This window comes from Lissotriton helveticus, chromosome 6 (assembly GCF_964261635.1).
Source record: "Lissotriton helveticus chromosome 6, aLisHel1.1, whole genome shotgun sequence".
NCBI lineage: Eukaryota > Metazoa > Chordata > Amphibia > Caudata > Salamandridae > Lissotriton > Lissotriton helveticus.
Genome location: NC_136067.1, coordinates 1,878,304,656 through 1,878,319,507, shown reverse-complemented (window position 1 = coordinate 1,878,319,507; position 14,852 = coordinate 1,878,304,656). Strand labels below are relative to the sequence as shown.

The 14,852-nt window shown below is 46.0% G+C and overlaps 1 protein-coding gene across 4 annotated transcripts in view; it reads right to left on the bottom strand.

Annotated features, from left to right (window-relative positions):
- MARK1 (microtubule affinity regulating kinase 1) overlaps window positions 1–14,852 on the bottom strand; it is a 492,874-nt gene that overhangs the window by 13,115 nt on the left and 464,907 nt on the right. For all 4 annotated transcript variants that reach the window (XM_078649810.1, XM_078649807.1, XM_078649809.1 and 1 more), the window contains exon 15: window positions 11,764–11,934. In XM_078649810.1, the coding sequence (XP_078505936.1) occupies window positions 11,764–11,934 (171 nt within the window). The remainder of the gene's footprint in view (window positions 1–11,763; window positions 11,935–14,852) is intronic.

Genomic DNA, 14,852 nt, shown 5'->3' with positions numbered 1-14,852 from the left:
CCTGTGCCGGGGAACTATTGCCTGCAAAGCTACTGAGTTCACCTCTCTGATGCTCTCTAAATTAGGCTTACTGGCAAGTTGAAACCAAATGGGGCCCAACAATTTCCATGTATCATAGAGGCCTCTCTCTACCATGAGCTAAAAGTGCGGGTATACTCCAACGGGTCAATGAACACTCCCTTCCAGGCACTTGATGATCAATTATGGTTCTTTGGGTTTGTGGGCTCCTTTGTTGACTCCTGGGATTAAGGCCTGGCAATTCCAGGGTCTCCAACTCAGATTGGGTGCCTTGGTCCACCCTTTCACTTTGTGTGCCTGGCATCCCATCCATTACTGTTAGGCCACTTTCCATAACCAGTGTGCGGGACCCTTGACCTGGCATTCCGCACTCCAGTGGTTACATGTCTCGGGTTGTCTTTTGCACCGACTGGTCATCGATCTCGGAGGAATCCCCCGGTCCGATTTGGCTCTTCTATCTGAAGCAATAAAGGAACGCCTGGGGAGACTACGATAGACGCACGGATGAGAATCAGGGGTTGAGATGTTGTCTGTGTCAGAGGGGCAAAGATTGGAAAAAGATTTCCAGAGTTTGTGAGATCTTGCACTTTATTACTTCTAGCTGTTTTGGTGGGTGGAGAGGTTCTTTTAAGGAAGCGCTGCTTTTTTGTCTGTTTTTAAAACTTTTTTTGGGCCCTTCTTGTCAGGCAGGAAGATGAGTGGCTCAATAGACTTCCGATTTCCCAAATCTCTTGTAATCCATCACACACTGGAGTGGTCCTGCCCAAAAGCTCGATCCAATGGCCTACTGGAGGAAGAACGAGCCCCCAGATCCTGAAAATCAGATAGTTGATCAGAAACTTCCAGGGTAATGGCTGGTTCAGATATACCATGATTATTTTGATAGACATTCTTCACCATAGTAGCATTTAATAACTTAGCCTGAGATGCTTTATTTGTTGTAAAGACCTTGATTGAACTAACCACATTCTCCAGTATCTCTGGTAATGCATTCATCTTGTTGATGAATGGGGAGCAAGGGTAGGATTCATCCTTCACAAGGAATTTTAGCTATGTTTCCAGGAGAATAAGTGAGAACCAATTTCAGCAAGTTGAGTGCCAACGATTGGATCAAATCTAATTGTAGTTCCATTTTGCTTGACTGCCAAAGTAGAGTCCTGGCTATAGTGTCCTGCGTGGCTCTTATTGCTACCATCTCTTGCATATGCGGTGTGGCCTGCAGTGTCAAAGCTGGCTCCGAGTTTTTTCCGCAGGGCCCTGTGTCATTAACGGGGATTGCCCCAGAGTTTGCACTATTTGAGCTTCAATGTTAGAAAGAAAACAATCCATCAGGATTCCCAATTCCTGGTCAGTAAAGCTCTCCCTTCTGGGGAGTGAGAATGCAGCCCTTTGGTTTAAAGGGGAACTACTTGTTTGAGTTAGTAAGGATCATCTTTTTTCAGGGACCAATCCAAGGATCGATAAACTTGTGCAGTCGAAGAAGTCATATTCATAATTGAGCTTGGGATTACACTAGCGGTAACTGGGGAGTTACCTATATTAGTGGTGAGGCTGGGACTAGCAGCAGGCATTGACTCTCACATTTGCTCCTGCCATCCTGTAAAAAGGTCTTTGGACTCTGGTAGGAGAAGAGCAGGTTGTGGAGGAGAGTCTGTTGTCAGATCAATGAATAATTTGCACTATCTTAAAGAGGAGCATGATTGTGTTCTGTGCTTGGTGAGGAGCACCATGCGGGCAGCTTCTTTAATTGGCTTTTTGCTGATGGAACACCCAGAGTTGTTCAGGCAAGTAGCCGTGGATGCCATGTCTGGAATATCCTTTTTTTCCTTTGGGACTGTTTCAAATATTGTTTGAGTTCTTCGTGAAGAGTGCATCTGAGATGAAGACAGGGCCTGACCTTTGTGCTATTCCACCGTACTCACTATTCTGGAGCCGTGGAAGTGGTTTGGTCTGGAGGTAAGAGTTGCTAACAACCGGTCACCCGTTATTTTGCCCACCAGTGTCTTTTTAGTTACGCAATGGTTGCTTCTATGGGGACAGGCCTTGTGAAGATATACTGCTTTCCGCTCTGGCACGAAGTTCCAGTTCAGGAGGCAAACTATCCCCCGAGTACTGCACCTCAGGCTTGCATCCATCCTCCTCATTCCCATTCTCTGGTTCTGTCAGCAACTGGTGAACCGTCTCTAAGTGTCTTTTGAAGCTCCAACTTCTTGGTGCTTTCTTTGGTTGGCAGACCACTTTCCAAACAAAACTGCTTGAGCTCAACCATAGTGTAGCTCTCCAGGTTGGTGAGCTTGAATTCCATTTTTGCATGTATTGTTACACACAATGTGCTGATTATGTTATACCCATCAGCAGCCTTTGATATGGTACCCCACTCAGACGTCTAGCGCATGTCCAATCCATCAGGATAGATGGACAATCCTTGGGCCGACTAGCCTCCTTTTTAGAGGATTAAGGACAGGAAATATGGGTACTTAATTACATTGGGGTTCTGCTTTTTGTCCCATATTATTTAATGTGTACCTTACACCACACTAGCCCAGCTGGCGAAAGCCTTGGGGCAAGAGTGATCTCATATGCAGATGGCACTCAGCTGCTTTTCTCCTGTGGGAAGGGAGAAGAAATTGCAGGAGAATCCGTCAAAACCAGCCTTACAGCTGTATTTAACTGGATGACCACCCATCATTTAAAATGGAGCTCAGATTAAACCGAAATACTATTCTTCGGTTATAATTTCCCAGAAACATGGCAGACCTTTCGGCCGGAAGACACCCCCCTCCCAGGCACTCAAGGGGGAACTGTTAAGCATTTAGGTGTTAAATTCAACATCTGCCTATCCTTCCTACCACAAACCAAGTCTGTGGTAGGCACAGGTATCAGGCTACTGCATATACTAAAAAAGTTCCTGCATTTCCTGCATGGAACTCAGTCGTCCAGGCACTTATAACTTCGAGGCTGGACTATGGAAATGCCCTATATCTGGGACTTCCTGCTCAACAGACTTCAGGTGGTTCATAACACGGCAGCCTACCTTCTTCTTAGCCTACCGCCGAGAATGCATGTGTCCCCGCACCTAGGTGCCCTCAAATGGTTTCCAATAAGGAAGAGAATACTAATTAAAACACTAGTTTTGGTACACAAGGCACTTCATCATACAGGTACAGGATACCTTAGGACAAGAATCAGCCTTTTCGTGCCCTCTAGAAATCTGTGGTCAGCTCACAGCCTTCAAGCTAGGATCCCGAAGATTCACTGAATTTAATCTGGAGGACGTACCTTCTCCTATCTAGGGCCATATGCAGGCAGTGAACTCTCTCTTGCGATATGCTCAGTGGATGCTACCTCACTGTTCAAAAACAGCTGAAAACCTGGCTGTTCAAACAATAACAGACAGTCAGACTATATGTGTAAGGCTATTGATATGAGCAGCACCAGGACACTCCTTGATGTTGCTGTGCTCTTTACAAGACACATTTCATTCACAGTCAGGTAGCATGGCAGTGGATTTGGGAAACAAATAATGAGAAAATGAAGTAGTATTTAAAAACAAAACTGGAATTGGTATAAAATAATTTATATAGGTCTTTAGTTTAACACAAAATTACTCTATGGCACTAAAAAAATCCAAGTACTAAATTTCACATTGAACACCAATGTAGGAAATTGGGTTACTGGTTGAGGGGGTGAAACCCTACTCAAGCAACAACCACAATTCTTGTCAGGGTAAAACACCTGAAAACCCCAGCTTAACCTGTGCTCAACCATCTGGTAGCTTGGCACAAAAGCAGTCAGGCTTTGTAATAAACTGAAAACACAAAATATGAAAAATCCCACACCAATTTAGAAAGAGTAAAATGTAATAACTTAAGTCCAAAACGACAAAAATCCAATCAGTAGAATCGAATATATGCAAATTTAAAGATTTGAGTGAAAATAGTGCCTAAAAGTACACAGTGCTAACTGTGGTTATCTGGTCGTGCCAGACCGGGACAAAGAAACAAGTTCAGACTGATCGCAATGGAGCAAGGGCCAAATGCAGGGACCAAGTTGGCCCCACTGAACAAAGTATTTTATATCCTGGTTGCAGGGTGCTGTAAAATCCTGCGTCAAGGATGTGTCATGCTAAAGCGGTTTTGAAGAAGCTGCGATGCTGTTTGCGGAGTACCCCGTCGTTGTAGAGGATTGTGTTGAAAAGGGCCCTGTGATGTGAAGTCCTGAGTCGTGCAGCAGTGGTTCCGAGGAAGCTGCAGGGCTGAGAATCAAAGTCCTACATCATCGTTGAGGATGTCATTACCGAGGGGCTAACTATGCAATGGCCTGCATCGGGGATGCGTCGTGCAGCATCAGTTTCCAATAAGGCCGCGAGGAGATGCATTCCGCTGCGTCGGTTCTGGTCACAGATCCACAGCTGGTCTGGCAGAGCACCTTCAAGCCCAGTTTCAAAGGTTCAAGACTGGGGTGGCACCACTTAGGGGTAGACGCACAGCAGAAAGAGTCCAGGTGGAGCTACTGTCCCTAAAACTCTGATCAGACGGCCAGTCAAATAGCCTTTGCAGTCACTCTACTGGTCCCAGGTTCAAGATGTGGGCCCAGTCCTTTTCACTCAGGCAGCAGGGCAACAGAGTAGTTGTCCTTTTTGCAGAGTAGCACAGACGTCTTTCTGAGTCTTCCACAGGTCCAGAGATGTCCTGAAGAGTTGAGTCGGAGGGTCCATTATTTATGCCTCATGCCCACTTTGAAGTAGGAGAAGTTTCTAGAGGCTTCCACCACCAGAGGTGCTTGGAATTTCCTGCCTCCCTGCCCAACAAGTGTTTGTGGTAGGTGTAGAAAAGTGCCTTGTTGTGCATGGTTACCCCCACTTTTAGCCCGACATTTGATGCAACTGGACTTGATGTACCCTGGGTCCCTGCCAATCAGGTTCCTAGCCTTTGGAAAGAGTCCCTGCCTTTTTCTGCCTCCTCTCCCCACTAGGCGGGAGAATCAGTGGTAAAACCATGCTCAGAAGAGAGGTGTGCCCACCTTTGCCAACCCCACACCTCAGGTGGGGGAGGCGAGGTGATGCACACATCTCAGTCCCCTCCATCTTGAAAGAGCAGTGGTTCCCAAAGTTTTTCAACCCATGGCTCCCTTGGCTTATTGGTCATTGGCTGTGGCTCCCTATTATGTGACTTTTTTTGTGGGTGGATGGATGCAAGTCCGGCCTCTGGACTAATTACACTTTTCTCCATGGAAATAATTGGGATAAAGTTGGGTCATGTACCCCACTTCATCCTAAACGGTCATGGGGTACTCCTGTAGGATAGAATGGGATGGAACGCCTAATTCAGTTGGGACATTTATCACACACAATAAATGTCAATTATTTTATAAGAAGAAAAAAAATGACAGTTCACCTTAGGAAGATGTAACTTCAGGAAGCCAAATACTGTCTATTCTAAGGATAAATATGTGTGGTTATTTTGTAGATACAACTATGCTGTGGGCTGTCTGGCAAGCCATGACAGAAATACAGCTTTAATGGCAAGTTTATCTTTGTACTCAAAGCGCAACGTCAGGGCACAGTTTTGCAAGGCTATCGCCAACTTGGTTCTGCAGATGGAATATACTATTCTTATTGGGGGGCAGCATTGGTGGAACTGTGGTGCTCGAGCACTATACATGCTTGGGGTCGGTTGAACTTTCTTCCTGTCTCAATTTCGTATTAGCTCAGGGTTTGTGCTCCTGATGGGCATAAACACTTTGCCTTAAATTCTGTCCCGGGCACAATCATGGAGTGGGTTGAGGATGCTTTCATTGAGGAAAGGAAAGACATATCCTCTTCCCGATTGTCCCCAGAACCGCCTCCAAAATATCTGCCAAATCTACAAACAGAAGATGTCTTAGGTGCATCAGTCACGGTCTCCCCCACAAGAGGCCTCTACTTACTTTTTGAACACCCAAGCCAAGATGTTCACTTTTAAAGTGGGGAATAAAGTTGTCTGTAGTTGTAATACGTTGGGACTAGTCTGGGATAATACCCTCTGTCAATCTCTGAAAGTGCCTTTGATATTGGAATTTGTAGCTATTTTGGACCAAGAAACCTACCTGAATAGGTCTTTCATATTGGGGTGTTTTGCTGATATACCTGAATTACATATGCTTCAAAGCAGTGATCTCTCACTAGTCCAAATTGTGAATCAAGGGGTACACTATAGGGACAGAGTAACTGTTAACTCCAAAGTGGCATCTAACCTAGTATTACTAAATCGTGACAAGTTGAGCTGTCAAGGTATTCATGTATCTACTTGGCAAGAGGAGAAGAATACCAGAACCTCCCCGCACAATACTTCGGGTGAGGGTAACTATCCACTAGATCCCCCTCAACGCCTTGTAAACAGGTAAACAATTTGCGGGTCTCCTTTAAAAAAAGGGGTATGAGGATTTCCTGCTCTGTGGGAAAGAGGAGAAGAATGCCCCAGACCAAGACAAAAAAAGCTGGAAGGTTGAGTTAGGTAGCAGGCGTCCCAAATTCCAAGGGTTCCATTGGCCAAATAGGTTTCTTGGAATGCGGCTGGGTTATTAACTGATGGTAATAAAATACTATTCTTGAACAGATTAGAGGTTGATATAATATGCATCCAAGAAACCTGGTGTACAAATAATTGGACATTAGAAGCATACTTCGTGCTAAATTGCCCCGCAATCCCGTCCAGGAGGGATCATGCAAACGGAGGTGTTGCGATAGTGCTAAGTACCAACTATAATAGGACATTTAATGAATTCATACATGACTCAAAACTAATCCAGGCTGTAAAAATAAGTTTAAAGGGGAACAATAAAGTATTGAATCATTATTGGTGGTTAATGCATAAATCCCACCTGATCCTAACTATATGCCGACTGGTAACTGACACGTTTTCCTTTATCTATAGTATTATGAAGAGAGAGGTTTGCAATGTTATAGTATTAGTAGGTGATCTAAATGCAAAAACCTCTAATCATGCTTTTTAATAGTAAATGGTAGAATAGAGAACAATACTCCAGCTAATTTTACCCATACATCCTTTTCCAGTTGTTCTATTATTGATTATGTGATTGTTCCATTTTCAACATTTAATATCTCTGGCAACATGAATGCTTCTGATAAAATTGCTACCCTGTGTGCATCCACATGAAGTGAGGGACAAGGGGGACCTGTACGGGCCACCTTTCTTTCCTCACTGTCTTTTTTTATGGAGGAAAGACCTCCATGAAATCAGGCGGTCCTGACAAGCATATTAATTCCTCAAGACTGCTGTCCTACTCACTATACGCAGATGATATTGTCCTGTATATGGCTAGGCCCTACCACTCGATGGCCCAGGCGCTCCATCTTTTTGAGCTCTTCTGTAGTTACTCGGGGTATACGATCAATTGGGCCAAATCGCTTATCTACCCCTCTCCGGCCTTCCCCCGAGGATCCCGTCGTGTTGCCCGGCTTCGATCGTCACTGAAGGGTTTAAATACCTCGGGGTATATGTGACTAGGGAATTTTCTTAACATCCCCTTGATGGGGCGTGCTGCGCTTTTTAAAATGCTTGCACTGCCCCGACTGCTTTATATACTGCAAAACTCGCCCTACCCGATCCTGGATGGAGTTTTTAAACGCATCGCCCTCTCAGTGCGGACGCTGCTTTGGGACGAGGGGCACCCGAGAATAGCATTGTGAAAGCTCACTAGGGGGGTATACGACGGGGGGCTGGCCTTTCCAGACGTTCAGTAGTATTACTGGGCCTCACAGTTGCTGGTGGTTAATGACTGGGTCTACGCAGATAGGGCAGAGCCAGCGTACAGGGTGCATAGGCATGTTTTGCCGGGGGGGGGGCAATTGCGAGCCCCTCTTGTACACGAGGAGGCGCTGTAAGAACCTCCCGTCACATAGAGGGGTGGTGATTCGATGTTGGAGGGAGGCCAATAAATTCCTGGGCTGGGCGGGCACCCTTACGGGGAGGACGCCGCTTTGGTTTGGCGGCCAGCTCACGGAGGTGTCTAGACTGACCGGCTTCAAGGGCTGGAGGCTCATAGGGATTGACTACTTGGGTGATGTGTGGAAGGGGAACACACCAAGAACCTTCCTTTACCTCCAAAAAGAGTACCGACTGCACGACTCCCAACACTACCACTACATGCGCCTCACCCATGCCTTACGAACATCCATACGCACAGACGCAACGCTCCCAGAATATTCTCCACTCGAGGACAGACTCCTGCTTGACCCCATTCCGGAAAAACCTACCTCTACCATTTACCGCAAGCTCATTAATAACATGCCAAACCCCCTGGCGACTATGCGGGAGAGATGGGAGGGTGATATTGGCAGCCTAGAGGTCGACGACTGGCCGGAGGCAGTTCAGAGCCCTCGTGAAATTGTGATTAGGATTAGGTTTCGCCTAGTGCAGCTTAAAATACTGCACTGAGTGTATTATTCACGCACTCAATTGTTCTCCTGGGGGAGGTGCTTGTCGTCTTTGTGCGCAAGGGGCTGCCAGGGTGAGGGGTCCTTCTTCCACATACTCTGGGACTGTCCGTATATAGTGCCTTACTGGACCAAAGTTGCACAAACAATGGAGTTAATGGTGAAATAGTCGATGCCGATGGATCCGAGGTGGTTGCTGCTAATGATAAGAGGGGCTACTGACTGGACCAGGTATAATGAGATATGGCTAGCTACTGTTGCGGGAGTGGCAGAGTGAAACATAGCCCGCAACTGGGGGGCACGGGCGCCCCCTCAGTGGGAGCAATGAATCAGGGACCTGGATTAGTGCCAGATGGCGGAGGAGACCGTCTATAAAGCCAGAATGTGTGCCAAGAAATGGAAAAAGGTGTGGGGCCCTGGCGTAGATACCGAGTGGATCGTGCGGGGTTGGTTTAATGCCGTCTGTATAACTGTACAGTCTGTCACTACAGTGTCCGTTCAAGTGATATGTACTGATGTTTGCGATGTATCTTCTGTTCACTGCCATGTATTGCATGAGACCTTGAGCATTTTCAATAAAAAGAGTTTAAAAATAATTTTAAAAAAAGACTGCTGCCCCACCACTAGAGAAAGGTAGTTCCCTGGCAGCAGCGGCAGTTCAAGGGCGGCAATCCACCTAGGTCCTAATGTGGCAGTCGGAAGACCGCTGTTGTCACCCCACTACGAGTCTGGCGGTCTGAGGACCGCCAGACTGGTAATATATCACTTCTCTGGATAATCTTAAAAACCAAGACTCTGTAGACTTGGCCTAGAAATGTGAAGAAAGCGGTCACAAAAGTTGGAAGAACTTTGCACCTTCTCTTATGTGGTTGTTCTCTTCAATGCAAACTTAAATTGGGGGCAGCTTTTGACCCTAAGGTCTGGCCAGGATAAATGGTGGCAAACATAAAAGGGTCAAACTCAGCATTGCTAGGAGTCAGGTAGGAGACATAACACTCTAATGCTCAAAACATTTTCATCAAGTATCAGTAAAGTGGCACTCTGTGGATTGGAAGTGTGGGGATATACCATTTACTTCTCATTACAGAGAGGAGAAAATATGTATTTGGACCGAATGGTGGTTTTGTCTCAATCAATTGTGAAATTGGTTATGTATCAGTAGGTTGGAGTTAGCTTCCTGGAGGACAGGGAGCCCACTCCTGGACAAGATCAAAGATGCACTTTAAGTTTATAGTTGTCAGTTTGGTCTAATTCCAAAATGTCGACCTCATCATCCAATTACAACGATAGGATGTTATAGAATATGCAACCATTCAGAAAATAGTCTCTTCTTGCACAAAAGGAAAGGTGAAGCTATATTTTATTATTTTCCCTCACAGATTACTTGCTTATTCAGTTAGAAAAACCAATTGTGAAGGCCAATATCATTTGTAGAGCCTGTACTGGGATGGAGTAGTATTTAGGCTAGGCATTCAGTCACTCAGAAAGAAATCTATTGGTCTGACGTAAAGAGGTCTTTGTTTCCATTATGGGAGCCTATAGTCTTCAATGCCCATTTGAAGTGACCTTGGCACTCTGTATTATTATAACCGGACCATGGTGAATGCAGACCAGCCTCTTTATATGTTTTGATGATGAATTCTTTTTCAATGAATTTTGTGATCTCAAAACCTTTAAGGTGATCTCTCGAAAATCTTGGTCATTGCAGAATAGAACAGTACCCGTTGACATATTATTTATAACTGTGTGGTGCTGTTATAAGGATTATATTGTTATTAGATCTGTACAGACGTGTATGTTTTATGTAGAGATGACATCGTAAATATGTATTCTGAAGGTCGTTCAGAAATTCCTCAATCTGCGCCCTTGCGTTAATTCTCAGCCATGCAATAATGTCTGTCGATTGACTATGCTTATACAGCTCATGGGACACTCTGACACAGGTGCTCTGGAGGCTTGTGGCAGAAGACCCGGGGGTCCCGCGAAACCCTGTGTGTCGGTGTCGATGTGGCGAGACTTTCCCTAACTTCCGGGTCCGGATGTATGTGAGCTGGTGTCGGAAGCAAGAGTGGAGGACAGGAGCGGTTTCGGGATGCAAGGAACGCCTGGGTCGGAGGCCGAAGCACAACAGAAGAAGGCGGGAGAGGAGAGTGACAGCAATGTCGGGGACCGAGGAGGAGCTGTTCCGGCGCAGCCGACTCCGGTTCCAGGCGTGGAGAAGAAGCAGAGAGGAGCAGGACGTCCAGATGCCCAGAGGGAAGGAAAGACGAGCGAGGCAGCCGTGGCTCCATTATAGAGCCACAGCCTCAGGTAAGTAACACAAACAACTGCCCGCAACATGAGCGAGTGAGTTTTGACTCACGCTTACCTCACGGGTTTGTGAGGGTATTGAAAGGGGGCACTTTAGATGTCCTGGGAGCAGGATCTCTTTGAGGCGGTAGTTTTGTTTTTTTGGTTTACGGTGTTTAACCTGCACGTTTATGTGGGACTAAATCTAAGGGAAGGCCTGGATCTCTTATTACCCCTCACGACTGCATTTCCACTTCTGTGGTTAACACCCTTGAAAATCTTCCCTCACAGGATAACAGTGGTGACATGGTGAAGGACCTAACAATTCCCCTTTCTGCCTGGGCATTAATGGACTGTGCCTTTGTTTTCCCAAGGGTACTCTGCTCCGGAGAACAGAGGAACAAGACAATCCCGACAGTGAAGAAACTGGAAGGACAAAGCAAATGGGAAGATCTGAAAAGCCCACAAAAGAACAACCCAGAGTACTTGGGACTGTTCATTCAGTGGAAATCCCAAATAAAGCGTTATATTGAGCAAATAATATCTGCTCTTTAGTCCTGTAATGGACACCTAATACAGGTCATCACCACCTGCTTACAACATGACGTGTCAGAATGCTGCGGCTCCTTCATGCTAAGGCTTCTTCATTGAACTGAATTTCAGAACCACTTACAAGCTGCCAGGCTCTTACAGTTCTTTCAGGTACCTTCTCTTTCCACCCCAAAGTGTTAGCCAAAAAAACAAAAAAATATTTATATTATATCCCATATTACAACATATGTTATTATGTGAGCTCCTGCCTTGGTGATGGCATTGCTGTTTCCAGGTAACATGTGGTTTCCACTTCTGGAATCCAGATTGTGGATTCCTGGAAGCTGTGAAGGACAGTAGCTGAGGATCTAGCCAGATATGGGGCTGTTCTTGCTGGCTCAATAAAGAACTCGTTTCCTGTGCCTCATGTTTCCAAAAGTGTGAACCTTAACATCATTATGAATTTCTTTCAGATATGTAAAACGTACCTCGGTCGATACGCTTCAGTGCCGTCTTTGATAGTTGGCAATGGAACTTTGACGGGGTGACCAGAGGCAGACATGGACTTCTGGTGTCGAGGTCGAGCTGAAGGCACAGCAGACCCAGATGTCACAGATGATCCGGCTGAAGAATTGCTGCTTGCAGACATTTCTGTTAAACTATGGAGAAAATACAAATAAACATACAAAAAACATGAGCGATGGCCTCACAATTTGTAGTACCTATATTTGAATCGAAACATTCAAAATATGGCAGTTTGTTTGATATTAGTTAGTTTAGGCAACATCAGCTTGTCAAATATGATGGTCTTCATAATGGTATGGCTTTTGACCTTTTCACTATAGAGGTTGTTAATCCAATTCTCAACAACTGCAGAAGCAGAATCTCTGGTCTCCAAGGTGATGACAGACGGCAAAAAATGCATCTTTTAAAAACACAAAACAGTTAAAGCCGCCTTTTCTCTAGTGGGGTGGGTCAGTGTCCTGAACAACAATTTTGTGACCAAGTGATCAAAGATTATTTTTAAAAACTAACAGTACAGCATAAAAAGGTTTTAATTTTGACACAAAACAATAGCTCACTATTGGCTACAAACTCTGCCTCAGGGTCTGACTGAGACAAAGTTGCTAGCATGCACCTCGTCTTTTCCATACCCTTTGGACACTCAGCAAGCTGGCCACAATGGAAACTCAAAGATGGCCGCAGCAGATCAGACACTAAGTCAATCTTCAACAAACCAAACCATTTTGACACTGTAATTGTGTAGACGTCTTTACCAATCTTCCATAATACGAAAACACAGTTACAGTTTTGGAGGATCAGATCACATATCCTTAACTCAAAGAAAAGGTAGAACACAGGTAGCCGTGCATTGTTCTTCAATCATACACATACAGAATAGAAATGTGCGCAGCAGAAATGTATGTTTACACACACAGAGGGTGCATCTAGACAGAATACCAAAAACAAAAATATAGAAGGACAAAATATTGTGTCAAAAATATTGAGGACAATAATATAGTGAATTTCAATGGTTTTTAAATGCTAATTTCTAACTATAACGTGCATGAAACCTATGGTTTTTTCAGGGAATTTCAATGGTTTTTTAAAATGATAACTTCTAACTATGCCTTCAAAGTTAGGAAATGCGAAGAAAGAGGAAGAAAAGCACAGCAAGAAGCAAGACAAATGTAGAAAGAAGCAACAGAAGTCCAGAAAGACTAAGAAAAGTGAAGGAAGAAGCAAGAGATGTGCCGAAAGAACCAACAGAGGAGCAGAAAGTCCTCCTGTGCTCCCAACTTTTTTGTGACGGTACTGGTGGTAACTGACTCTGACTAACCAGGACCAGGGCCAGTGCTATGCTAAAAGACACTTAGAATACAGTAAAAATACCTGCATACACTAGAGAACACTATACGTTGGGGTACCCTTGTAATTAGCATGACCTCCTCTGTATTTGCCAGGAGTTAGTGCCTCTGTCAATGCATGAGTACATGGGTAGTGACTGGATGATTAGAGTGCTGCAAGGACAGTGCATGGTGATTTTATAACTGCTTAGGTTTTGGCGCAGGGATTGGATAAGTACATGATGCTGGATGGCTGATTTAAGGAGTGCATGGGTAGTGACAGAGGAATTTCTGGAGTGCATGGGTACAGCCTGGGTAATTGGAGGAGTGAATCAGTACTGTGTAGGTGGTTAGAGGTATGCATGTGTTAGTGCCTGCGTCACTCCATGAGTAAAGGGGTACTGACTGGAAGATTAAAGTACTGCAAGGAGAGTGCATGGTGAATTTATAAGTGCCTGGGTTTTGGCGGAGTGAATGGATAAGTACATGGTGCTCGCTGGGTGATTGGAGGAGTGCAATGACTGGACTACATGGGTACTGCTCAGGGTATTGTAGCAGTGCATGAGTTAGTGCATCGGTCATTGCATGAGTGCATGGGTAGTGACTGGATGATTAGAGTGCTGCAAGGAGAGTGCATGGTGAATTTATAAGTGCTTGCGTTTTGGTGGAGTGATTGCATAAGTACACACATGTCTCATCAGGCCCCGCCCCCTCCCTTCACCACTGTGCAAACGCGACCCCTGGCGGGTTTTAATTTGGAGGATTAATTCCCCTTGAATCCTGAGGGTCCCTGGGGGCAACTAGCCCACCATGTACCTCCAGTAAGCACCACAGAACTGCGTTGCAGAGAGGTGGTCCAAGGCCACGCCCCTTTTTACACCTCTCTGCAACGCAACTCTGTGGCGCTTACTGGACGTACCTGGTGGGCTAGTTGACCCCAGGATTCAAGGGGACTTAATTCCCCAACTTAAAACGCGCCACAGGGCGCGTTTGCACACTTGTCACATCAGGCCACATTGGGGGATTAAGTCCCCTTGAGTCCTGAGGGTCCCTGGGGGCCAACTAGCCCACCAGCTACCTCCAGTAAGCACCACAGAGCTGCGTTGCAGAGTGGTGTAAAAAGGGGGCGTGGCCTTGGACCAGCTCTCTGCAAGGCAGATCCCTGGCGCTTACTAGAGGTACCTGGTCGGCTAGTTGGCCCCCAGGGACCCTCAGGATTCAAGGGGACTTAATCCCCCAACTTAAAACGGGCCACGGGCGCGTTTGCACAGTGGTGCAGGGAGGGGGCGGGGCCTGATGTGACAAGTGTGCAAATGCGCCCTGTGGCGCATTTTAAGTTACGGGATTAAGTCCCCCTGAATCCTGAGGGTCTCTGGGGGCCAACTAGCCCACCAGGTACCTCCAGTATGCGCCAGGGAGCTGCGTTGCAGAGAGGTATACAGAGGCCACGCCCCTTTTTACACCTTTCTGCAACACAGCTCTTTTGCGCTTACTGGAGGTACCTGGTGGGCTAGTTGGCCCCCAGGGCCCTCAGGATTGAAGGGTACTTAATCCCCCAATGTACAATGTGCCAAGGGGTGCTTTGCACACTTGGTATGTCAGACCCCGCCCCCTCCCTGCACCACTGTGCCAATGCGCCCCCTGGCGTGTTGTAAATTAGGGGATTAATTACACTTGAGTCCTGAGGGTCCCTGGGGGCCAACTAGCCCACCAGGTACCTCCAGTAAGCA